Here is a 27097-nt window from a genome sequence, read left to right on the forward strand (position 1 = left end):
TCTCTAGGCATTTTGTTAATCAGCAACCTGGTCAAAGAGCAACACAATCTTGGTGACACTCGAGCACAAGCTGAGATAAAACTTTGATAAATTAAACAGGTAAGCGCCCAAAACTCTGGACTTTAATACCAATCAGAAGTAACTGTTTTATTGTGTTGTTTGTCTTCCTGTCTGGGTTGCAGATAGCAAAAATACACAACACATAAATGTTTGCTTTTCAGTGTATAAACGTTTAATGTTACAGTTTGTAGTGTTTAAGAAAAGCATATTTACAAGCTCTCGTTAGTTAATTTGCAGCTGTTTAAGGTAAATTAGTTCCAATCTTCCAAAAACCTGTCGGGCACTGACACAGGTCAGAGACGCTCTGCAGCAATCACCTCCTCCACACACTCAGGTTCCTTGGCTTCCGTGTGCCGGAGACAGGGTTTGTTCACACATGCGGTGTAGGTTCCTCGGATCAAAAAGAGCAGCGATATGACAGCATAGTAGCTGCCGTAGATGATAAACTGCAGAGCAGAGAGACGACACATAATCCTAAGCATTATTAGAATTATTTTATCTATGCTATGGCAGTGAACCACCTGCATCAAATAGACCTGCGTGCAACAGCTAATGATAACCACCAGGTGTCACTCTGTCCTCACATTTCAGTGCTTCAGTTAAGCAGCAGAACGCTGAAGGGGCCATCGGGTTCTTGACTTTGAGTTGTTGTTAAATCCCCGTGTGCTGCCATTCAAATACGCAGTAGTATAATTACAGCCTGTACACGTACCTGCGTCACGATGTCCAGCCCCAGTGCAGCTTCATCAACAACTGTGACTGTAATGATGGTCTGCAGTGAGAGGGCTACAAAAGTGTTGATCCCAAAAGTCAGAGCATAGCACTCCATGGAGAGGTTAGAGGCGATCTGAAACCTGCGGTGACAAAGTCCTTATAATTATGAGAGATTCAGCACATACTCTAAGACTGCAATAGATTTGTATGGCACTGCAACCAGTAAGCTGACTCTAAACTAATATTGTCATCCTTTCCTCTGTATTGAACTGACAAAACAGTCCGTTTGAATGAATTCTTTAAGTTGTTCTTGTCACTTTTAAAACACATTTAGAGGAGCAGCGTGGAGAAATTCTATCATGCACTTACGTTGTGATGGTGATGAGGAGCATGTAACAGGATTTAAATATGGCATAACCGACGTAGCATACCCAGATGCTGCTCGTGAATGCCATCAGAAACACAGCACCTGACCCTACAGCTGAGAACATCCCCAAAGCCAGCTCTCCCCACACAACCCAGGTCACCTTGATGTAGCCCACAGAGAAGGCTGCTGCAGCACCTGGCCCATGAAGAAGAAAAATAAAGCAATTAGTCTGACATCCCAGCGGACGGCGCCTCCACTGCACATTTGCATCCTTCCCATTGTCATTCCCTGATTCATCCATTACTTCTAACCTCCCTTTAACGGGAGAATAAAGGCCGCGGTGGCCTCATGCACACTCATGCATTTCCTGGCCTCCACAACGCTTGCTTATTATGATGAACCAGTTTCACCCAACTCCTGGAAACAACTATCAGTAATAATCAAAGAATCCATTACCTTTTAACTCTATCTCCTTAATAGAAGCAATTACTCTTCTTCTTCTCGCACTGAGGCGGGCCGAGCTTAAACCAAAAGGACCAGGGTGCTGCTATTCCTGTTCAAAATCAATACACATTGTCTGTGTAATCAGTTACCACAGATATGGCACAGCTGATTCCCTTTAATTGCAGGTTTTTATAGATCTATGTGCATTCAGAAATGGCAGCCTGTAATGACATTGTTAAATGTTATTTTGCTACATGATGTGGTTGTGCTGCAGTCTTCTCGCCTTTTCTAATTGAAGCAGAGACAGAGAACTCTGATTAGAGTCCTGCTCCCAGCTCACTGCAGTACAAATGAGTGGACCCCCTCTTACATCATTTTTCCTCTACTCTGATATAAAAGTAAGTTGAAAAGTAAAGTTATCTCAATTTATCTCATATGTCATTTATTAAGAGCATATATATTATATATAATAAATGAGGTCAGACCAAAACAAACAATATGTATCTCACCCTGACTGATGTAGACACATTCACGCTGTTACAGTCGCTTGACTGAAACATCTTGTAATTATTACTTTTAATCTAAAATAACCCGCTCTAACACCAATCTTACCTACAAGAGAGCATGCAGCCTCCACTCCTCCGTTGTAGATGGATGATGTGGCAGATGGCTCTATATGGTCCCACATAAGCTGGATGTAGTTGAAGACCTGCACGTAACCAGCTGTGGCCAGAGCCCACCACAGGGACCAGTAGATTAAATGTCTGAATGGTGATAATTATGACAAGAGATTATGATGATGACTGTACAGCTACTTCTACTGTTTAAAAGAAGTACCCTATGAATACATTATAAAAATTTGGACCAATTAGTAGTAATCCCAGGTGTTAATTAAATGCAAGTGGGCACTCAAAGCATCTTAGTGATTTAAAAAAAATATTGAAAGAAAAGAAATGCCTGGAAGAGTAGGACTCCCTGAAGCTTTGCCAAAGCAGATGAACTGCAGCGGCCACGTTTTCTCTGCTGCAGTAGCCAGCACTGCCATTATATTCCATCTTCCCTTTCCCCGAGCCTTCTCCATCCTTATCCGTCACTGACTCCTTCTCTCCCTGTGGCCCCTCTTGCTGGCAGTCTACTGCTGCAGCCTTCTTCCCTTTGAAGAACATGCTTGTCTGGGGCATGGGCAACCAGAATGAGACGAGAAATGCCACGCTCACAATTCCCAGGGTAATAGTATTGATATAGAAGTAGTCCAGGCCTGTTGGTTACAATTGATCATTCATTAGTGCTTGTTTAAAGTTCAGTTCATAATTTTCTTTCTTGTCATGCATCAAATGTTATTTTTCATATTATTGTGATCAAATACTACGAGCCCATACCAGCAAGGGAGACAAGCATTTGGCCAAGGGTGGCGCCAAATGTATATCCAGCCAACATTGCACTGCGCAGGTAACCAGTAGCTCTTTGGTAATTCTCTACTGGAATTACACTGTAAATATAGGAAAAGTAGGCAACCTCCGTGGAAGTCACTACAGCATAGTTGACCTGTTGATGGAATAGAGCAGTTGTAAAGAGGCAGTAGATCATGATAAACTCTATTAAATGCATTAACAACGGTATGATTTAAGTTGTGATAACTGGAATAAATACAAAAGCTTTTAAAAGATTTCTTCAAGGGTAAGAAAGCGATCCAAACCTGCCCGGCCCTGTGTGAAAAAGATTGTGACTAGCTACATTTAACAGTAAAAATTGTTTGATGATCCGAAGGATGTAAGTGTGTCAAGTATGCAAAATAGTAAGAAATCAGGAAGTGGCAAAGTATTTTTTTTCACAGCACCTTTCAGTGTTATATATTAATCATTCTTGAAACAACAACAAGAAGTTTTAACTGACCTGAAGGAAAGTCATAGCAGGAAGACCTGGGACAAAGCACAGTAGAATATAGTTGGTGATGAGAAAGAACCCCTGTACTATAATAAGGGGTTTGTACCTCAGGAAGTCAGTCAGGAGGAAGACGGGGAAAAGAAAGGCCAGGTAGGAATACGTCCAGATAGGAAACAGGTAGTTGGTCAGCTGGAAACCACAAGCACCACAAAACAGTACTGATGATCCCATTTGTACTTCTTTTTCATAACATGCATATCGCACTGCTTATGAAAACTGATGCATGTTTATTTGTTTTGTTTTGCTTTCATATAAGTGCTGAATGTGAAACTGCAGAACAGATTTGCTCCACTATCAAAGGACCTTGGATCTATATCGGACAACCATCCATCTAAAAGCAGTGAAGTAAGGTCTGAAAATCTGTTGAAAAGTAAAAGGCCACAGGGAAAGCTAAAGGCTAGGCCTGAAACTCTGATTGTGGCTGACTCTGCTGTAAAGGATGTACAAAGGATGTGCGGTAAGAACACTAAAGTCCTCTGTTTCCTAAGGATATGGTCAAACAACCTGATTGAGAGAATTCTTCAAATTGCAGATGAATATCCAACTGTGACAAACATTGTTCTGCATACAGGGTCAAACGATGTGTCCAAACAACAGACGGAGGTTCTGAAACGGGACTTTACTGGATTACTAAATACTGTAAACTCTCTGAATGCAGCTGTATTCATCAGTGGACCTGTACCGCCAGTCAGAGGAGGAGATGAGAGATTCAGCAGGTTGTTTGCACTGAATAAATGGCTTATATCAGCATGTACTGACCACTCAGTGCATTTTATTGATAATTTTAATATTTTTTGGGAACGCAGGCATCTGTTTAAAGCAAATGGATTTAATTTTAACAAGTCAGGGGTGAAACTGTTCACCTCCAACTTGTTTTATTCCATACATCATCCATCTGTGCTTGGCGCCAAGCACCAAGGCTGAGATAAACGAGGAGCTATCTCATAAAGAGGAACAAACAGTACTGCAAGAACAGACAAAGCCCAGCAGAAACCTTGAGGAGGAGCCTCATCTGCCCCCACCTGGGATGAGCTGCAGAAAGGAGAGACATCAGAGGCGAGAAGAGGGGTCCCTATTTGCCTCCAACTCTCTCAACAACACCAACGACCAGGACCAAGGACCACAACCTTCCCCAGTCCCCCAAACCCCTGACAGGCCATCACCCTCCTCCCCCTCCCTTTCTCCCTCCTCGCCACACCTGAAATTCACTGAGAAGATGATAGAGCAGGTCAATGCTGGGCTCAGATCTACCCCCCAGCCAAATCCCTTTTTGTCCCCCATAACCCCCCACCAGAGCAGCCAAAGGTTCGCCATCGAGCCCCGCCCTCAACAGAGTAATCGAAGTTACATTGCCCAGCCTCGTCCCCCTTAGCTCCTCCTTACCACCTTCATGCTCTGTCTCCGCAGTCTGATGTGTGATGTGTGGAGGGTCCGGGCTGCGAGGATTATGGCAGTGATGACTAGGGCTGGGCGATATTACCCAAAATTCATATCTCGATATTTTTTAGCTGGATGGCGATATAAGATATATATCTCGTTTTTTTTTTTTAAGCCATAAGTTAAGAACAAAAAGAGAGTTCTTAGTCACACTGTGTCCCAGATGTCAAATGGGCATTTTCTTTACATACAGCGTAGATGTACATGAAGAAATTACTCAAAAATAAATTATCAGCATTTATTAAATAATCATGGTCCATAAATAAAAGAAAACAATGTTGTTTTTGTGCATAACGAAAAGCTCACAATTGTGCAGTAAAAATGTAAACTAATAGACGCTGAGCGTAATAACAAAGAGACAGATTTCACAGCTGCACCACGTCTCTGAACAGGTGCCATTTGTGGTCCTTATACACACACAGTACGGTAATATTACGTTGAAGCACAGTACTATCACTCCGCGAGGCGGCTCCATCAAGCGGTGCAGCTCCGTAGCTTAGCAAAGTCATATTAAAACATTTTTTGACAGATTGCTGAGCGCTGTGTACCACATAAAATCGGTTCGCGGTCAGTAAGCACAACCAGAATTCATACATAAGGCGCACTGTCGATTTTTGAGAAAATGAAAGGATTTTAGGCCGTGCAGCCCCTCCTGGCTGCATGTCGTTAGCGCGGTTAGCTCGTTAGCGCGGTTAGCTCGCTAACACGTTGACACCGTCCAGCCCCACGCACGGGGCGATCCGAGGTAACTCGCTAGCGGAGATTTTCCTCTTTCATCTTGTCATTGCCTGCAGGTAAAGCTATGGGGGAGGGGGAGTTGTGTTCAGTGAAGGAGAGGCGAGGCCGAGTAACGTTGCGTAGAGACATAAGTGGACGAAAGAGAGGCAAACCTGCGGCTCCACAAGTATAATTATAACGTAACATAGACTATATCGATATAAACGATATTGTCACATCCTATATCTCGTATGAAAATATATTGATATTTTTAAAAAACTCGATATATCGCCCAGCCCTAGTGGTGACTTTTCCCAGGAGAAGCTGGGTCCCTGTTTACTAGAAGGTTTTAAAATTTCTGTACTTTTAGGTGACAGGAGACATGTGGCCTGGTCAAAACACAGAGAGCTGCACTCTAAAAGATCTTTAAATATAGTAAACATACCTTGTGTGCCACAGACTGCTCCCAAACACAAGGGGGCAAATAATACCTCTAAAACACTTAAGTTGGCTTTATTAAACGTTAGATCTTTAGCTGGGAAAACATTTTTAATTAATGATTTAATCACTGAGCACAGCCTTGATTTTATGTTTTTAACTGAAACTTGGTTGGACCAAAGTAACAGTGGAGCTGTTCTCATCGAGACGACCCCTCCTAACTACAGTTTTATCAGTGAGGCCAGGGTGAGCAGGAGAGGAGGGGGGGTTGCTGTCTTATTTAATGAATCATTTCAATGTAAGCAGCTGTCTCCTGGAAGTTTTCAGTCTTTTGAATCTTTACAGCTGAAGGCCCCATCCAAAGTTGTGTTTCTTAATGTTTACAGGCCTCCCAAATACTGCACAGACTTTTTTAATGACCTCAGTGAACTGCTGTCTGTGATCTGATCCATGTGGACAACCCTCAGGACAAAGGGACTAAAGACCTGAGTAACACTTTGGGCATCTTTGGGCTGACTCAGCATGTAACAGAGGCCACACATAATAGAGGACACACTCTTGACCTACTGATCTCCAAGGGCCTGAGCATTTCAAACGTTACTGTGTCTGATGTGGGCCTGTCTGATCATTACTGTGTTTTCTTTGAAAGTAAAATTTCAGCCCACACAAATATATCAACAGCAGTGATCACAAAACGGTGTATAACAGAACACAGTAGTGAGATATTTAACCAGGTCTTCCCCTTAACACCTGGCCTGTCCAGAGGTTCAGTCAATGAGCTCGTCAATAGCTTCAATGCTAACATGTTAAATGTAATGGACACTATTGCTCCCATTAAGGTGAAGGTTATCTCTGGAAGGAAAAAGTCTCCACGGAGAAACTCCACACTAGTGAAAAATGAAAAAAGAGAGTGTAGGAAAGATGAGCACAGATGGAGAAAAACAAACCTCCAGGTTCACTATGACATCTATAAAGAAAAACTTCACAATTATAATTTACAACTGAGGAGTGCAAGGAGGTCCTACTTCTCTGACATCATCACTAAAAACAGCCATAATGCTCGGGTCTTATTTTCTACAGTTGACAGGCTAACAAACCCTCCTGTGTCAGTGGCAGCTGAACTTCATTCGACCATGGCCTGCAATGACTTTGCCAAATTCTTCACAGAAAAAAATCCAAAAGATTAGACAAGCAATTGGTACATCAACAGCATATTCAGGATATGTACCGTGTCCACTGAAAAACTGTTTAAACACCATGAAACAGTTTCACCCGATTAACAGCAAAGACCTGGGGGACATCTTATGTCAACTGAACTCCTCCTCTTGCTGTTTAGATGGCCTGCCAACAAGTTTTTTCAAAAAGGTCTCAAAGTCTTCGAGTCAGACCTGTTACAGATCGTCAACTTTTCTTTAATATCAGGCGTGTTTCCAGAACCACTAAAAACTGCTGTAATTAAACCTATACTGAAAAACGACAATCTTGACATGACACAAATGAACAACTACAGGCCGATCTCAAATCTCCCATTTTTAAGTAAGATCATTGAAAAAGCAGTTTCTCAACAGCTCAATTACTTCTTAAAACAAAATAACTGCTATGAACTGTTGTATAACTGAATTTCCCAGAGGAACCCACCCGAGAGATTAATAAAGTTTCATCTAATCTAATCTAATCTAATCTAATCTAATCTAATCTAATCTAATCTAATGATGCCTTCCAGTCAGGTTTTAGACAGAACCACAGCACTGAAACCGCTCTGACCAAAGTGTTTAATGACATATGTCTGAATACAGACAGTGGAAAAATGTCAGTCCTAGTTTTACTGGATCTCAGTGCAGCATTTGATACAGTTGACCACAACATATTACTCAAACGACTGGAGAACTGGACAGGTCTTTCAGGAACTGTACTAAACTGGTTCAAAACATACTAAGAAAACAGGGAATACTTTGTATCAATAGGTAACTTCACATCTGAGCAGACAAGTATCACATGAGGAGTTCCCCAAGGTTCCATCTTGGGACCCCCTCTGTTTAACATTTACATGCTCCCACTGGCACAGATTATAAAGAACAACAAAATAAACTATCATAGCTATGCAGATGACACACAAATATATATCACAATGTCACCAGGAGACCGAGGCCCTGTACAGGCTCTTGGTAAATGTATTGAGGAAATTAATGACTGGTTGTGCCACAATTTTCTCCAGCTAAACAAAAACAAAACTGAGGTAATAGTCTTTGGTGCCAAAGAAAAACGATTACAGGTCACCAGAGAACTTCAATCTATACACCAAAAAAACCACAAACCAGGCGAGAAATTTGGGTGTAGTGATGATGCAGACCTAAACTTAGAAAAACACATTAAGACAATAACAAAGTCAGCTTACTATCACCTCAAGAATATTTCAAGGATAAAAGATCTGATGTCTCAACAGGACCTGGAAAAACTAGTCCACGCATTCATCTTTAGTAGGCTTGATTACTGTACGTTAACAACAGATACTGTAACCCTGGACACGTCTCCGTTAAAGTTTCGGTATGCCGTCCGGACCTGGAGCTGCTAGCTGTTAGCTTGCGGCCATATTATCTACCTCGGGAGTTCAGTCATGTGATCTGTGTGTGTGTTTACATCCCTCCGAGGGCCGACACAACAGCTGCCTGTGAGAAAATACACACAGTCACAGCAAGACTTCAGACACAAAACCCCGAGGCTTTCATTATTATATCTGGAGACTTTAACCATGCCACACTGGACTCTACTCTGGCTGCTTTTCACCAGTTTGTGAATTGTCCCACAAGGAGCAACAGGACAATTGACCTACTGTATGCTAATGTGAGAGATGCATACAGAGCCACCCCCCTCCCCCCACTAGGGAAGTCAGACCACAACCTGGTTTACCTACAGCCACAATACACACCCCTCGTCCAAAGGCAGCCGGTCACAACGCGCTCCATCCGGAGATGGACCCCAGAAAAGGAGGATGCTCTGAGGGACTGTTATGACAACACAGACTGGGATGTGCTCCTGAGCCCACATGGTGAGGACATAGAGGGGGCGACACACTGTCTTACAGACTACCTCAACTTTTGTGTGGACACGGTCGCCCCTGCTAAGACGGTACGGTGTTATCCTAATAACAAACCGTGGGTAACACAGGAAGTCAAAGCTGTCCTCAACATGAAGAAGAAGGCTTTCAGGAGCAAAGTGAAGGAGGAGATGAAGGCAGCACAGCGGGAGGTGAAACGCTGCCTGAGGGAAGCAAAGGACACCTACAGGAGGAAGGTGGAGCAGAAGTTGGAGAGGAACAACATGAGGGAGGTCTGGAATGGTGTGAAAACCATCACAGGCCACAACACCAAGAAAAGCACAGTGGGGGGGACTGTGGAGAAGGCAAACGAACTTAACAACTTCTTCAACAGGTTTGACCAGCCCACAACCCCCCCACCCTCACCTTCACTACAGAGTCCAATCCCCACTCTCCTACCTCCCTCGCTTCCCCCCCTTCCTGACACCATGACACCCCCCTCCTCCAATCCCTCTCTCAGCAGCAAGACATCTCCCCCCCTCCCCTCCTCCCAAACATCTCCCAGTGTCACAGTGGATCAGGTCAGGAGACAACTGAGGAAGCTTCGCCCCAGAAAGGCAGCAGGCCCAGACAAGGTGTGTCCTAGGATGCTAAAGGCGTGTGCTGCTGAACTTGGGGAGCCGCTACAACGAGTCTTCAACCTCAGTCTGCGACTGGGGAGAGTGCCCGCCCTATGGAAGACATCCTGCATCGTCCCAGTCCCCAAAAAGAACCGGCCCAATGAGCTGAATGACTTCCGACCGGTGGCACTGACGTCACATCTTATGAAGACTCTAGAGCGGCTCTTCCTCAACCTCCTCCGACCACAGGTACAACATGCCCAGGACCCACTACAGTTTGCATACAAGGCGGGTGTCGGAGTGGAGGATGCCATCCTGTACCTCCTACACAGAGCCCACTCACACCTGGATGGGGGAAAAGGCACGGTCAGGATCCTGTTTCTTGACTTTTCCAGTGCCTTTAATACCATCCGGCCCTGTATGCTTCAAGAAAAACTGAACAGGATGGAGGTGGACCCCTGCCTGGTGGCTTGGATCTCCGACTACCTCACCGACAGACCACAGTACGTCAGGCTGAAGGACATCACGTCTGACACAGTGGTCAGCAGCACAGGAGCACCACAGGGAACTGTGCTGTCCCCTCTTCTCTTCACCCTGTACACCTCTGACTTCTGCTACAACTCTGAATTATGCCACATTCAGAAGTTTGCAGACGACACAGCCATCATGGGGTGTATCTGGGATGATCAGGAAGAGGAGTACAGAAGTCTGGTGAGGAACTTTGTCGCATGGAGTCACACAAACCACCTGCAACTCAACACCTCAAAGACTAAGGAACTGGTTGTGGACTTCGGGAGGTCTAGAGCAGGTCCACTGCCGGTTCAGATAGAGGGGGAGGAGGTGGAGGTGGTCAACAAGTACAAGTACCTCGGGCTGTGGGTGGACAATAAACTGGACTGGTCATGCAACACAGAGCACCTGTATAAAAAAGCCCAAAGCCGACTGTACTTCCTCAGGAGGCTGAGGTCTTTTAACATCTGCAGGAAGCTCCTGAGGATGTTTTACCAGTCGGTGGTTGCTGGAGTACTTTTCTATGCTGTGGTGTGCTGGGGGAGCAGCACAGCAAAGAAGGACTCATCCAGGCTGGAGAAACTGATCAGGAGGGCTAGCTCTGTGGTCGGCATGAAGCTGGACACTCTGGTGACAGTGGCAGAGAAAAGGACATTAAAGAAACTGATGGACATTATGGACAATGCCAGACATCCTCTGCACACGGCCATAAACAACCAGAAGAGTCTGTTCAGTGACAGGTTGCTTCTCCCAAAGACAAGAACTAACAGACTTAAAAACTCCTTTGTCCCACACGCCATCAGACTGTTTAACTCCTCTCTGGAGGGGAGAGGGAGGGGAAACAGGAGGACAAAGGAGGGAACAACTAAGCTGTAGTGCCTCTTCACCTCACTGTGCAATACCTTTTGTGCAATACTTTTGTAAATAGTCAACGGTGCAATAGACTCAATACTTGAAATGTGCAATTCACTTGTATTTTTATTTTTATTCCTATTTATTCTATTTATCCCCTTCGTATATTTTATTTATATTGTCTCTGTATTTATATATATATATATATGTGTGTGTGTGTGTGTGTGTGTGTATTATATATATATATATATATATATATATATATATATATATATATATATATATATATATATAATATTCTGTAACTCTGTAACTTCTGTCGGTGCTGTGCTTTTTTGGAAATCGAATTTCCCAGAGGAACCCACCCGAGGGATTAATAAAGTTCTATCTAATCTAATCTAATCTAATCTAATCTACTGTAACAGCATCTTTACAGGTCTACCTAAAAAATCAGTCAGACAACTACAGCTCATTCAGAACTCTGCTGCTCGAGTCCTCACTAAGACCAAAAAAGTGGACCACATCAGTCCAGCTCTGAGGTCTTTACACTGGCTGCCTGTCCGTCAGAGGATAGACTTTAAAGTTCTGATGCTGGTCTATAAAGCTCTGAATGGTTTAGGACCAAAATACATCAGTGACCTCCTGACCCAGTATGAACCTTCCAGATCCCTCAGGTCATCTGGATCCGGTTTTTTATCAGTTCTCAGAGTCAGAACCAGACACGGAGAAGCTGCATTCAGCTTTTATGCTCCATATATCTGGAACAAACTCCCAGAAAGCCTCAGATCAGCTGAAACACTCAGTTTATTTAAATCCAGGTAAATCCAAGACTCACCTATTCTCAGCTGCATTTGAATAAAACACCAAATCTACACTTTTAAGCTTAAATTTCAAAACTTATATTTTAACTACTGATTCACCTTGTTGTTGAATTGTGGTATATAAATAAACTTGCCTTGACTTGCCTTGCCTTTTAATAAAAGACAGAAAGTGTGTCCGTAGTCCTTACCACTTCTTCAGAAATGTTCTTGCGTGGTCCAATAAGGTATGGTGTCAGGAAAGGTTCTGCAACCCTACAGTTTGCAAAAAATCCATAGAGTGACAGGATGGCTGTGGGGTAAACCCATCCAGATGACTTCAACTTGGCCCAGCACCCCATGTTAGTATCTCAGCGAGATTTCCCTGCTGTTTCCTTTTGTTTTTAGTTGCACTTCAGTCTTGATTTAAAAAAACACTATCTGGTTTAATACCAAAGCACTTTGAGCTTTCGTCAGGTTACCTTGTAAGTAGCTAGGATATAAACACTTAATCATCTACACATGCCTTATTCAGACTTTGACCTGTCAGGGAGCAACAGACAAGAAGAACGGTGAGGAAATAAGTACAGTCATTTATTGTGGGATTGGAGTGACTCACACTCTTAATAGGCATACTGATATTGGGAATATACAAGTGACTATTCCCTCCCAGAGTATAAAGACAGAGCTGCTAATAAAACAAAACATGAAATATTTGGATGTTTTCAAACAATTTATTACTACAAATGACTGCACTCACTGCATTGAGTTATATGAAAAGATTGGCTAGAGATTGCAGGCAAAATGAAGGCATCTGCATACAGTGGGGTGAAAAAGTGTTTGCCTCCTTCCTTATTTCCGTTTTTTTAATGTTTATTACACTGAAATGGTTCAGACCATCACACAAATTTACATATGAATGCCACCAGAAATACATTTAAACACAAAATGCTGTTTCGAAATAAAAGTGTTTATTATTAAGGGGAAAAAAAAATCAAAACCTACATGGCCCCTGTGTGAAAAAGTGATTGCACCCTACGCCTAATAACTGGTTGGGCCACCCTTAGCAGCAACAACTGCAATCAAGTGTTTGTGATAACTGTCAATGAGTTACAGAGAGCAGAGAGCTGCTTTCTGGTATGCACCACAGTTCATGAACAAACTACAGTGTATAATAAACTTTGAAACTCATTACTCATCAATCAGTTTGGAAAATTGGGAAATTTTGCGTATTTATTTATTTATGAATTCAGTAAATGAAAAAACAAGGGATTCTCCCAAAAAGGTGTTTTACAGCATTCACCAAAAACTGATTGTTGGTGTCGTAAATGACTTGTTAGCTCCTGATCTGGCAAACATACCGGAAACATATGTCTTAGTAGTGATAAGTCATTTTGAGCAGGAAAGAGCATTCTTGTGACAAGGTAAAAGCTACAATTTTTTAGCTTTAATTAACTATAAAAACCTTGCATCACAGTTATGTACACATCATTTATGCTTAAAAAAGGACTTAATTTATTATAAAGTAGGACTAATAACGCAGAGCCTTGAAAAACTGTTATTTGAAAAACAGGTTATTTTTTTATTTTATATACAACCCTTTCGTAAATCTAGTTTACTAAAATCTATTAGAGCAAATATATTAGACATTGAAAAAAAGTGATCGTCTGCCAAAAAGTGACTGCTCGTGTTTAAACTGCTGTACATGACTTGCTGGCCTATAATATTTGAAATATATGTTAAAAGTAATCTTCATGAATGATATCAACTCATCTTGAGCTACACACAACATTCCTGTCACAAGGTAGAATTTTAGAAGTGACTGTTATATATCCTTTAGCCTATGTATCCCGTTAAAAAAGTCTCACTGGCATTAAAATTTTATTTTTTAAGAGCGATCTGGCAAAGACAGCAGCAGCATGACAATATAGATATTTTAACTGGCCAAAAAGGACCGGGTCATAAAGATACTTGCAAAACTGGTAATTATTTTATATATAGTCTAAAGTCTATTTATCAATATATGTAAAGACATTACACATAATTTAAAAAAAACAAAAAACACACATAGAAACTTGAAATCACTTTTTGGCAGACCAGCACTTTTTGGTGCAACGCCGGTCCTTTAAGGCTTGTATTAGGCATGCGCGGTACGCATGCCTAATACAACGGACGCGAGTCCGGTCGCCATAACAACGGTTTGTTTCTATGTGATGTGATAGGACCTTATTAGAAGTCATAATGAAACTCAAGCGGTTTCTCCTCAGATATTATCCGCCAGGTAATACAAGTTATGTTTGTAGTCCTATCTAAAATGTTGCTTCTCATGGAGGTCATATGACTGTGCCTAACCTTCATATTAAATCGTTATGGCCTAAAGTTTGTCTGACATTAGCTAGTTAGCTAACGCTTTTCAAACTCAAATCGGCAGAAGGGTTAGATAGTTTGTCATTATAAGACATAACAGGTTAAGTTAACTAGAACCCAGGTGTTGTAATGTCAGCCTCTCTTTAATTCTTTTATTTTTCATTTTTTTATGCTGTCAGGTATAATCCTTGAATACGAGAAAGGAGGATTTCTGAGGACCAAATCAATAGATCTTTTGGATTTGACTCCAGAGTGCGTGAGTTGTACCTGTTAGGATCTCTCTCTCTCTCTCTGCGTGTGTGTGTGTGTGTGTGTGTGTGTGTGTGTGTGTGTGTGTGTGATCTCAGCACTGAAGATAATGTCAATAACAAACTGTTACAACCTACGGTTACATTACCACTAAAAAACGACTTTCTGCAGACTAAAACCCTATTTAAAAACACTTTGTAACCATGTTGCATTTATTATGAAGTTGGACTGTGGAGGAGTTGCAATTCCTTAATGTGGCATTACATTAGACTAGAGATTTCTTTTAAATGACCCATTTACTTTAGGAATACCAACATTACTCATTTCAGCTCTTACTGGCAGTCACAAGGGTGTAAATCTGACAACACGGGGAGTGATATTTTAACACACATTAAACATACTTTGGTGAAATTGTAGAGTAAATGTAATCTTTGTTAAGCTGTATTTGTTATCCTAAACCCCCTTTCTGTTTCCATTTTCTTTCCCTTTTCTGTTCCTAATGTCTTGGTTTTTTTTGGTTTGTTTTTGTTTTTTGTTTTTTTTACATTTTTTTTCTCTCTTTTGCCATCAAGCTACCTAAAATTACAAAAAGACTTATCACATTTTATGTTTTAAAATTGTAGAACAAATCCAGATGAGTTGGTGGAAGAAATCAGACAATCAGAGCCTCTGGTCACAAAGGCTCAGGCTGATCAGGTCAAACAGCTGGTTATTCGACTTCAGAAGAAACAGACCCAGCAGGACCATCACAGGTTCTGTTTCTCCAAGGTCAGACACAAAACAGCAGTAAATAAATCAACACGTAGACATGACGCTTACAAGGAATTCCTGCTAGTGAAGACATTTATCTATTTCCCTCACATTGTTGAAAGTTATTTGGTGCTCCTTGTAACCTTGATTTTAATGAAAGAATGGTTTTATGAACTAAAGTTTATTTTGTCTGTGAAACATGGCACACGTGTTGCTTATTGAGTTATGATATTAATGCTTTTATTCCACACAGACTGTTGGAACAGTAACATTTTTGCAGCATGAATAAACGGGCACAATCCATTAGCTCGGCGATTAGCAGATGCTATTTACATATGTGGAATGTGATTTGTGAAATTAGTAACTACTGTTTTAGAGAGGCACTAGAAAGCAGCAGTGATCGGGTTACTAAGTCGCTAGTGCTTCATGCGCATGTATTAGGGGAGTTAAATGGAAGTCAGGGTCAGTTGCATTGCTGGAGATCAGAGGTTACTGAATTTATTTTGCCTGCATCTAAAAATTGGGAGATCTTTCTGTTCTTAATGAGAGCAGAAAGTTATTCCACCAGTGGTGGGCCAGGAGGAAGAAGCCTTCACATTACATTATAGTCAAATGAATTATACATACAGAAGTTACATGGGTAATTTTAAAGATGAATGTAGATGAATGTAGTCAATAACTAAATTGGATTTTTCAGACCAGTTTCAATTTTTTTTCCAGGAGCTCAAGGCACACATATTGCCACTGACAAATGTTGCCTTTGACAAATCTGGGTCAAGGTGAGTTTTTAACACTGAGTAACCTGCCACTTTGTTGTTTAGGAGAAATTACAGTTTGTGCAATTCCCCCTTTTCTCTCACACTGCAGGTTTATAACTGGGAGTTACGACAGGACATGTAGAGTCTGGGACACAGCCTCAGGCACAGAGCTGCACGTGCTAGAGGGTCACAGAAACGTGGTGTATGCAATTGCGTTCAACAACCCTTATGGGTAATGAGCTGTTTTAGGAAAACCTTTATAACATGGGAGGGTCGCATTGCTCAATTGAAGATTCACATCAGTGTTTCATCTTAAAAATGAATGTTTCATTGCTTTATTTTCTCTCTATTAAACTTAGAGACAAGATTGCGACTGGCTCTTTTGATAAGACCTGCAAACTGTGGTGTGCCGAGACTGGCAAATGTTTTCATACTTATCGGGGACACATGGGAGAAATAGTATGTATAATGATTTGTTTTAAATGAATTTCATTTGTGTTAGTTTTTGGTTGATTGCTGATTCATATTTGAAACACAAGTCAGTATTTAAGCTATGTGAGCATTTAAACTACAAGGTTCTGCTATGGTATTGTGTTTAGTACTTTAACAGGACCTATAATTTTATTTACTGTCTACATTTTTATTCTTGGACTCATAGTAGCTTTGCATGATTTACAAGTAATCTCCATTTATCTAAGACTGAGCCTTGGGCAGCTTGTTTCATCTTCTGTCTGAGGCAAGATATTTTACTCCCATTAAGTCCATCTGCTCTCTAAATGAGCTTTTTTTTTCTGATTGGCTGTGATTGACTCACAAACAAGAGGTTGGGTTGGGCTGCTGTAAGCATATGGGTGAGATGACCATATTCAGTAAATTGCCATATCAAGCCAAGAATAGAAACAACTGTTTCAAATTGAGAGTTTAGAGCAGTTCATATGCCATATACTATTCAGCTTTGCTACAGAATACAATACAACCTAAGTAAAAAAATTTTGTAGGTGTGTCTTGCATTCAACCCCCAGAGTACGCTGGTGGCCACAAGCAGTATGGACACCACTGCCAAGCTGTGGGATGTGGAGAGTGGGGAGGAAGTGGCCACACTGACTGTGAGATACCCTTTCCTCAAACTCTGTCCCATTGCTTTTCTTGCTCTTCTTATCCTGGTGTTGTGACCCACATTCATTCATTAATGATGATTCATTAACTTTTTAGTCACTTGTGAAAGTGACATGAATGCTGTCAAGTGCTCTTGATGACCAACATTTGATAGGAATGTGACAAACTCTTTAAGAAGGCACTGATAGCCCTCTCTAAGGGGAGTAGTGAGACCTCTTTAATGTGCAGACTGCACGTGGGTTTATAGTGTGACTTGCTGAATCTGTGTCAGCAAGGAGCAACTCTCTGCCCCTCTCAATTCACTTAGCTTCTCACACCATGAAGAATCAGTAATGCAGTCAACTGAGTGCAGATTCTTTAATCTGTTCTTTTTTTTTTAAGTTAACTTCAATTTTATAAATCTACCGGTAAGGCTAACCTGTGTATTTATGTTAACAAATTCAGGAGACTATAATGTGGGGGGCTCACACTAGCTATGACACCATTTAGTTGCCAGACTGCACACGCCTTTGAAAACATTAAACATTATGCACAAAATACCTCAAATGAGCCCTAAAAAGTAAAATAAATGAGGGACAGGTGATCAAAGTGGGTGCGAGCCACCACTTATGAATTGGACCACACTTACCTTCAAACTCATTCTGATCTTAAATACACACTTCTAAAGTTTGGAGGCTGTACTTTGCACTGTTGGGACAAATCCATCCAAGGACAGTAAGACATAAACACCTGCCAAAGTTCTTAAAGCTGCCTTTGATGTGGTTCCTTCTAGGACAACAGCCCCACTTTTCTGCAGGGACACACACACACACACACACAAGGTGAAAATAATCAGCTGTATAAGCCACACTGTTGTGGTTGGTAAATATTTGCATTTTATGATGCACTTTTTCATCCATAATGTGAGTGGCTGTGAGGGAGAAACGAAATAAGACAGTGAGAGATAATGCCATCTCCTTTCAGGGTCACACCGCAGAGGTCCTCTCGCTGTGCTTTAACACAGTGGGTAGTCAACTTGTCACCGGTTCCTTCGACCACACAGTCACTATATGGGATGTTGCTTCAGGAAGGTCAGAAGTTATCAATATTATGCATCCATTTGTGCATGTGTCATCATTTATACTTCACAGAGAATGTAACACTTATCGATTCTGCCTTACAAAGCTGTGAGACTGATTAATTGCTGTTCAATTCCTTGTTTTTTCCCCTAGACGGGTCCACACACTCATTGGTCACATGGGAGAAATAAGCAATACTCAGTTTAACTGGGATTGCTCCTTGATTGTTACTGGTTCCATGGATAAAACCTGCAAAGTAAGCTATCATTAAGCCCAAATATCTTTTTTTTGTTCCCAAAATCTCTTGTCAGAGGCTGAAAACATGTCTGTTTGTATTTACCGTCTTCAATTTCCCACTCTCTCGCAAACTCCTGTGTCTAAGGTCTGTGGAGAAAAATTAAATCCTAATTCCTTAATTACACCAAGATGAGTCACGCTCACAAGTGAGAATTATCCACCTCGCTGCATTCCTCTGAGGGAGATGGCCATAATAAAGCCACTTCAGAGTTTAATGCTACATTCACAAATGCATACTTCACGAGTTTGGTGTTTCCATGCTCCATGATGAATGCATGCTCCAGTTATGTAGTTCGCTCCTGTGTGCATGTATAATTCTGTTTTTTGACATGTGTAAATGTGTTCGCAGGTTTGGGAGACTGTCAGTGGGAAGTGTGTTGCCACCCTCACTGGACACAAAGAAGAGGTGTTGGATGTGTGTTTTGATTTAAGTGGTCAACTCATTGCTACTGCCTCAGCTGATGGTGAGACAACACTTCAGTCAAAAGATTACATTCCGAGTAAAACTGTACTAGCACGGTATTACAAACGTACCCTAAATATACTACTTGTGCAGAATTTAAGATTCTGCATTTAAAGATTTCTACAAATACCTAAGCTTTATTGGTTGTATAAATTTGGATTTTCCACAACAAAAGCAACATTTTTATAATTTTGTAAGCTGTGCCTGTGTGCTGAAAACTCTCTCTCTTCCTGAAACTCTCAGGGACAGCAAGAGTGTTCAGTACAGCAACACATCAGTGTCTTGCAACCTTAGAAGGCCACGATGGCGATATCTCCAAGGTAAGTTGATGAAGCCAAACTGTCTGTTCTAAAAGAACAATTTAAGTTATGGCTATTTTTTGTCATCTATTTATCTGTAATTAAATGAAAAAGCATAACTGTGTTGCTCAAGCTTTTTCAGCATTTTATCACTCTTCTCAACTTTGTGAGTATTAACTATTATTTTAACTTGTAAAGCGTAACCCTGCCCCTTGGTACACCTTACGTATATCAGGTTTTTGCTGTTGAAAAAGCTGGGTTAAGGTGAGTTTAGACATGTTTTGGCATTTTAAATAATGCTTAATCGTTACTAAGGATGCCGAAGTTTGCCATACCCCATACCATTATACCACCAGCAGCCTGAACCTTTGATTCAGGGGTCAGGCTGCTTTCATGTTGTTTTCACCAAATTCTGACCGTACCATCTAAACGTTGCAGCAGAAATTGAGACTCAAGTATTTTCACCCAGAGAACTGTCGATCACTGGATATTTTCTCTTTTTAGTCCACCCTATGGTTGTAGGTAAATTTCAGTAGACAGTAGTAGAGATGGACTGATCCGATATTACGTATCGGTATCGGTCCGATACTGACCTAAATTACTGGATCGGATATCGGAGAAAAATAAAAAATGTAATCCGATCCATTAAATATCACGAAAGCACCTCACAAAACTTGCAACACGCCGTAACTCACCTCAGAACGTTAGCACGTCGGAGCAGTATGCATCACGTGATAGAGCGGCTGTGGCATGCGGGACCTGTCGGTGGTCTGGATAGCATTTGGAGCTTCGCTAGCAACCCGGCATTTCATCTCCGACAAAGTTATCCCCGAGAGAAGTAAAGCAAGTGTGTAAGTCCATCTCTGAATGTTTGTAAAGCATTCCTGCATTAAGCTTAACAAGCGACTGCCTCTTCTTGCTGCTACTTCAATCATGAAACTGCTTAATGATCAGCTGATCGGCTTTTCTGTCGCGCCAGAAAGAGGAAACCAGCGGCTGAACAACAGCAGCACGTTTAAGCTTGATAAGCTGTTGTTAGAATTTATTTAATATTACTTTCTACACCACGATCCTTTTCTACGCAGCTGACGGCTGGTAACTGTGCAGGGGCGGATCTAGCAAAGTTTAGCCAGGGGGGCCGATAGGGCATTAACAGGGAAAAGGGGGCACAAAGACATACTTTTCTTTCTTATTCTCATTTAAAATGTCTAGCTTTTAATAAATAATTATCTGACACCCAAAGTTTTAATTTGATGTAAAATGAATAGAAGTCAATTACTGTATATAGTAACTATTAAGTCTAATATATTTACCCTAGTAAGCTATAGTACTTTTTCCTTTGGGAAGGTACCATCTGTGCAGTCTGCAATTTTGTTGAAGAAAGATGTTGAATCTATTTAATATTTCTTGAAAAATAATTGATTTCTGTGCATTTTTTTTCACACTGCATCAAATTAAGGTTGATTACGTCGATTAAGCATCATGAGGTGGAGCGTGAGGGGTGGTTCCCCATTTTTTATTTATTTTTGTTGTTGCTGGGAGTTGGAACCCTATTAGTTAGGTTGCTTAATATTTATGCTAAGTACTCTTTAAAATACCAGAATAGGGAGGATGGTGTAGGTCTAAGTTTATTAGATTGATCAGTATTGCTGAACCATGAAATATTTTTTTTTGCATACAGGTATAACAGGATAGCTTTAGTGTAGTTGTTGTTTTAAACTTGAGTATGAACTTATAGAAAATGCAGCAAGATATTTAAAAAAACAGTTTTGTTGATTAAAAAACACTATATCGGATTCATATCGGTATCGGCAGATATCCAAATTTATGATATCGGTATCGGTATCGGACATAAAAAAGTGGTATCGTGCCATCTCTAGACAGTAGTTACACTGGCCCATCTGACACCAACAAACATTCCATGCTCAGCGACACTAAAAATCATCTTTCTTCCTAATTCTGATTCTCAATTTGAGGTCTTTTCAACCATGTCTATGTGCCTAATGGGTGCCTAAATGCACTGCTGTGATGCCGTGTGATTGGGCGATTACTTCTTTGTAGCTATTATAGTTAAAGAGCACAGATGTGAGACTGTTATTTTTTTTAAGTTACTGATTTCATAGCAAACTTTTACCCATTTGTGAGTCTTATGTTTGAAACCATTCAGAAAATGATCTCAGTATTCGTATGGCAAATGTAGTAATAAAAATAAGAACAAATTATTAAGTATTCTATAACCAGGGCCACAGCCACAACTTTGGGCATGCGTCATGCAGCTAGCAGCTGTGAATAAACTTGTGATTTTTGTGTAATATTGACTCAGACCACAGTTTTCCTCGCCAGTGCTTTAAATAGGTCATTTTTTAAAATTACCTAGCTAACATGTGACAGAGTTTGATGCTGAAATGGAGGGACAGGACTCGAAGCTTCAGGATGTTTTGAGTTATCGCCAGAAATCTGTGAGCACAGTTCTAAACCTGATTAACATGGCCTACTAGTAGTAACGCAAGCACATACATGCGAGTACTCTGGCATGGGGCACTGCTGTCTGACCCTGCACTGACCTTGTTCTTTATTTGGAGCGATATCACCCATTTAATATTTGTCAAGTGCGATGCTCTGCACGAGTGTGGGTTTTCCACAGGTTCTGGCTCAGAGGGCTTCTCTGTGTGCATTTACTAAAACACATTAGACAGCCAGTAATAAACAGGCTGGATGGAAGACGATTCCAGGGGATTATGACACTAATCTCTCCCTAACAGGACACCAGCCATCCTCCTGTCCATGCTTCTTAACCATTTTCTTCCCCATGTTTTTTTCCTTCTATTTCAGTATCTCACTCAGTAAGCTTTTAATTTAATTTTTATTACATCTCGGTCACTGCTGTAGTAAATTCACTTTGCTACCCTTTTGTTTGTGAATGATAATATATTATAAATGATGGAATGCTAATTAAATGACTAGTTCTAAAGGTCTAAAGATATTTTCTTCTGTGTGGAAGATGGTATAAATCAGCATTCCCCAACCTTTTTTGCGCCATGGACCGGTTTATGTCCAACAATATTTTCACGGACCGGCCTTTAAAAATAAAACCAGTATCGGTAGCAAAAAAAAAAGAAGATTTATCCACAACACGGGAATAGACCCAGGGAAACCGAGTTAATGAGAAAAACGATAAAAAAAATAACGATAAAAATCCTGAAAACCATAACTTTCACACTCAAGCCTCAACTCTCGCGGCCTGGTACCAAACGACTCATGGACCCGAGGGGTTGGGGACCGCTGGTATAGATAGCTTCTCATAACTGTGTTTTCAAACTAAGCATTAAGAGGACTCTTTCCTATTCTGGATGTTCCATTTGCTTTATTCTTGCCCTTAATTCAAATCAAAATGACAATCTAATGGAAAAAATCAGTGTTTGATTAAATTTGTAGAGCCCATTTACAGCATGCTCCAAACTTTCATTGAAAAAATCCATATGGTGTAGGAAGTAGCATTTTTGCAGGTCCTTGTTGAAATGCGTTTTAAAATTAACTTTTACCTTAAAGTTAGCCTCTACATCTAACCAACAAAAATGGTTCTCGTAGTTTTGAGTCATTCTTACGCTACAAACAAGATGTGATTGGTTAGGCCAATGTAACCTAGTGACCATGCAAGAGAGACGATATTGAGTAATGCCAGATTAAACAAATGCTTTAGCCTTGTTAATCCTTCCTCCATTTTATATATACAGTTATATAAAAAGGAAAGTTCACTTGCTTCCAGTCTGGTAAAAATAATCTCAGATTAACAAGAACACATGACGTATTATATGGTGTCATTATTTATTTAACACAGTGGTGTCCAAACCCAGGCCTTGAGGTTTTAGATGTGTCCTTGTTCCAACACAGCTGAGTTAAATGGCTAAATTACCTCCTCAACATCTCTTGAAGTTCTCCAGAGGCCTGGTAATGAACTAATCATTTCATTCAGGTGTGTAGACTCAGGGTGAGATCTAAAACCTGCAGGACACCTGCCCTCGAGGCCTGGAGTTGGCTAAGAACACCCTTGTTCAGGGCTGCCCAATCCCAGTCCTCGAGAGCTACTATCCTGCAGCTTTTAGATGCATCCCTACTCCAACACAGCTGAATCAAATGGTTTGATTACCTCTTCAGCATGCCATCGTGTTTGGCAAAGGCCTGATAACAAGCCATTCATTTGATTCGGGTGTGTGGGAACAAGGATGCATCTAAAAGCTGCAGGACGGTAGCTCTCGAGGACCGGGATTGGGCACCCCTGTCCTTGTTGCTTCCATAGGGGTTAAGAGGACAAGTAACTGCTAACTGTTGCAAATCAAATGTATTTATTGATCATCAGCATCAGTTAGCATGCTAAATGTTAAAGTTCATAATGGCATAAAGAGAAACAGACTGAACAAGTTTGGCTTGTTTGTGAAGGTGCCTGGAGAAAGCAATATCCTTTTAACAGACAAGACCACAGTGGAGATGTTTGTCCACAATGCAGTGTTTATGAGGATATTTCCAAAACTGCGAAATAGAAAATGTATATCGACACAAACACCTCATACAAACTGTCAAGCACAGCGGTAGAGGGGTGATGGTTTAGTCTTAGTTTGCAGCTGCAGGTCCGGGGCAAGTTGGAGTCACTGAGGTGTCTGTGACGTTTTCTGTATACCAAAATATTCTAGAGCCAAATACGAGGCTTGGACTAAGTTATGTAATGAAGTGGGACAGTGCTTCTAAACAGACCAGCAAATCTACAACAGAATGGCTGAAAAGGTAAAGAGTCAGGGTGTTGCAATTGCCCGGTTTAAGTCGAGAACTCAAACTGATTAAAATGCTGTGACTGGAGCTTAAGAGAGCTGTACACATGAATGAATGCCCTCAAACCTAAGTGATCAGTCTAGCTACTTAGTATTTTTATCCTTGAGGTATTGGTTCTATCGCTAGTTAGCTAACATAAACTAATGTAAGGCAGCAACCAAAAAAACAACCCTGTGACGTCTTGTTGTGTACTGACACAACATATGACCTTAAAAACACTTATTTCTTAAATCCAGCTTCTCAGACAGTGACATTGGACTAGTGCTCCATGATGTAATTTAGCCTTTCTACACATAGTGTTTCATGTCCACTTTAATATGCAGTATGCAACTGAGACACTCATCAGCTTTGTTTATTTTTTATCTGATTCCTTTACTCTTTTTGATCTTTTTCTCTTCGCTGTCCATTTTAAAACATCAACCTTCCATTTTGGCACCTGTCATAGCTTCCACCCACACACACACCCCACCCACACCTCAATCTTCTATCCTTGCCAGCTTCTTCTCTAGACAGTTTCCATTTCCTGTCTGGGGGTCTCTCGTTGGCACTGAGTTTAGAATTTTAATAAAAAAACATACTTTACTTTCATGGCCATCTAGGGCCAACTTCATTTAATCATCCCTTCCTTTACCTCACTGTTAGGATATAAAACCACTCAGGGAATGATAAACCCAGACTATAATACAATCAGTTTCAGCCATGATTTTCATAACGCTCCTCTATCATCTCAGAGTAGTTCCACTGGTGCCTTTATCCTCCTTAAGCATTTTAAGTTGAATGACCTCAATGGAATAATGCTACTGATATGGTAAAATTGGTCTAGACTCACCCATTTCCACCCCTCATGTCATTTCTACTTTCTCTGGCATAATCTCTTATTCAGCAACTTTGTTGCAAATGTACCACAACCCTCGAAAAAAGGCTAACTGTCCTGGCTCTGCCTCTCTTGGTAGATCTGTTTCAGCCCTCAGGGCACCAGAGTCCTGACTGCCAGCTCAGACAAGACAGCTCGGCTCTGGGATGCTCACTCTGGAGTCTGCTTACAAGTCCTGGAGGGGCACACAGACGAGATCTTTTCCTGCGTCTTCAACTACGAGGGTGACACAATCATTACAGGTACATAGAACTGACACAGAAAACACACATAAACCCCATCTGACCATCGTACACTGTTAAAATGTAGCTGTAGGAGGCAAATGTACTCTTCATCACAACCGTCACAAATGCTTAATTGCAGTTTTTAGATGAAAAGCGTGCAGCTGTGTCCTTCTGTGCAGCTATCCATTTGTATTTGTGCTTCCCTGCAGGCAGCAAGGATAACACATGCCGGATCTGGTACTGAACATTACCTGAGGCTCAGGAGGGCATTTACATGAACACAACAATCAAATTGTGTTTGCCAAATATTGCCCACTTTGTGTCTGCTCGATTGTGGACTACTGTAAAAGAAAAACACAAAAAAATCACAAACTCCTGCTCAGTTTAAACTTTGACTTCTGTGTGAAGTTAATGTGGTCCTAGAAATCAACAGCAGCTTGGAATCTCTGCTCAGAAGATGTCATCAAAAGGAGTCGAATTCTTCAATTTCAAAAGCTGTTTGTTTTGTTCAAGCAATAATTGACGTTATAGGAAATAGATGGATTAACTGTACATCATATAGTACCAGGGTTTCAGGTAACTTCACATCATTGTAGGAGTGCCCACCTGATGAGAAAACACAGGCTTTCCTTTGCTTCCCACCACTATTTTTTGCTATACAACATGCTGAATGAGTCTGTGACTCGGTTCACAGTGACAAACAAATCACACAGCAACGCTTGCAAAGTCCCTTCCATACAAGTGCAACGTAAAAATCACATACATTCCTCCTTGTCCACACTAAGGTTGTTAGTCATGGGTAATTTAAACTGACATTGGAAAAAAGCTCTGATTAGATTTATGTCATGTTACATTGTGTACACCCAACTAACATATTACTAACCTGTCAAATACTGCCCCACAGTGTTGACTGTAGTGACCCTGAAACCTCTAAATACTGTTGGGTAGCTGCCTACCATTAGTTAATTAGCACTCACCTTTGCTTTGACAATAAAGAATTTCTTGTTCTTCATCACTCAAACTGCAGATTTATTGTCCAACCCAGACTGAAAATACATTGACTATCCTTTTGCAGTCTGTGACTGAAATTCTCTGTATTGACATATGGATTTTAAATCTCCCAAACATGATGTTCGATCAGATATCTTTATCTTCTTTCGAGAGCTCATGAAAAAGCTGGTGGTTTGAAACTGATGGAAAATTGGCAGGCAGCTCTATAAAGTGTCTGTCATAGCTGGCATGTTAGAACAGTGTTTTTCTCGCCAAGTCCCCGTATTATCACACAACTAAAAACTATGACGTTTGGGAATTCTCAAATTGCTACTTTAAAGCTCTGTGTTGAAATATGGTTTTATGGATTTTTTTATGATAAGGAGATTTAGATTAAGATTATAAAACCTTTATACCTTTTTATAGATTTGTGCTAGACCTACATACATGAACAGAGCTGTAGGGCCACAGTACTAAATCTTTAAATTCAAATGTATTAAGTGTATAAAATCAAGCACCTAGCCACGCAGTCTGCCTTTGTGAGAAAATGTCTCTTTCTAAAGAGCTCATTCAATTAAAATGCGGGACTGTAATAGGACACCACCACTGAAACAGTCAGCCAATATTTTTTGTTCATACTACCTTCTCTTTCCCCTCACCCCCAACCAGTCACAGCAGATGGCTGCCACTCATTGAGCCAGGTTCTGTCTACCAAAGGTTTCTTCCTGTTAAAAGGGAGTTTCTCTTTCCCACTGTCACAGAGAGCTTGCTCACAGGGGTTTGTGTGTTTCTTGGGGTTTCTAATATTGCAGGAGACTGCTGTTTTGAATTGGCGTTATACAGTTGTATGCATCAGTTGTATACAGCACCGTTCCTGAATGCAAACTACAATAA

General features: G+C 41.0%; 2 protein-coding genes across 4 annotated transcripts; one reads left to right on the plus strand and one right to left on the minus strand.

Moving 5' to 3' along the window:
- Window positions 1–321: 321 nt before the first annotated feature.
- Window positions 322–12857, minus strand: slc19a3b (solute carrier family 19 member 3b). The gene is made up of 8 exons (XM_082503213.1): window positions 12147–12857; window positions 3479–3658; window positions 2965–3130; window positions 2543–2843; window positions 2198–2349; window positions 1144–1336; window positions 773–914; window positions 322–506 (listed from the first exon to the last, which is right to left on the minus strand). The coding sequence occupies exons 1-8, from the start codon at window positions 12294–12296 to the stop codon at window positions 354–356; spliced, it is 1437 nt and encodes a 478-aa protein (XP_082359339.1). The 5' UTR covers window positions 12297–12857; the 3' UTR covers window positions 322–353.
- Window positions 12858–14079: 1222 nt separating this feature from the next.
- On the plus strand, window positions 14080–26357 carry daw1 (dynein assembly factor with WDR repeat domains 1). Of its 3 annotated transcripts, none has more exons than XM_082503208.1 (13): window positions 14080–14215; window positions 14481–14553; window positions 15174–15318; window positions 16021–16079; window positions 16168–16290; window positions 16418–16517; window positions 17081–17164; window positions 18138–18244; window positions 18386–18488; window positions 18879–18993; window positions 19236–19312; window positions 25069–25231; window positions 25423–26357. In XM_082503208.1, the coding sequence occupies exons 1-13, from the start codon at window positions 14176–14178 to the stop codon at window positions 25455–25457; spliced, it is 1224 nt and encodes a 407-aa protein (XP_082359334.1). In that variant the 5' UTR covers window positions 14080–14175; the 3' UTR covers window positions 25458–26357. The 3 variants fall into 3 exon arrangements, with proteins under 3 accessions (XP_082359334.1, XP_082359333.1, XP_082359335.1); XM_082503207.1 differs by having other exon boundaries at window positions 14081–14215; window positions 17057–17164; window positions 25423–26356; XM_082503209.1 differs by lacking the exon at window positions 17081–17164 and having other exon boundaries at window positions 14081–14215.
- Window positions 26358–27097: the final 740 nt, after the last annotated feature.

This window comes from Aulonocara stuartgranti (genome assembly GCF_965226115.1).
Source record: "Aulonocara stuartgranti genome assembly, chromosome: 14".
Taxonomy (NCBI): domain Eukaryota; kingdom Metazoa; phylum Chordata; class Actinopteri; order Cichliformes; family Cichlidae; genus Aulonocara; species Aulonocara stuartgranti.

Bases quoted from the DNA above. Each gene is read 5' to 3' on its own strand.
- slc19a3b (XM_082503213.1), bottom strand. From the start codon at position 12,296: ATGGGGTGCTGGGCCAAGTTGAAGTCATCTGGATGGGTTTACCCCACA. The intron at 3,659-12,146 runs GTAAGGACTACG...TGTGGTTTCCAG, and splicing joins AGAACATTTCTGAAGAAGTG to CTGACCAACTACCTGTTTCC. The intron at 3,131-3,478 runs GTCAGTTAAAAC...TTCCATCAACAG, and splicing joins CTGCTATGACTTTCCTTCAG to GTCAACTATGCTGTAGTGAC.
- daw1 (XM_082503207.1), top strand. From the start codon at position 14,176: ATGAAACTCAAGCGGTTTCTCCTCAGATATTATCCGCCAG. The intron at 16,518-17,056 runs GTATGTATAATG...AAAATTTTGTAG, and splicing joins GGGGACACATGGGAGAAATA to GTGTGTCTTGCATTCAACCC. The intron at 18,245-18,385 runs GTCAGAAGTTAT...TTTTTCCCCTAG, and splicing joins TGGGATGTTGCTTCAGGAAG to ACGGGTCCACACACTCATTG.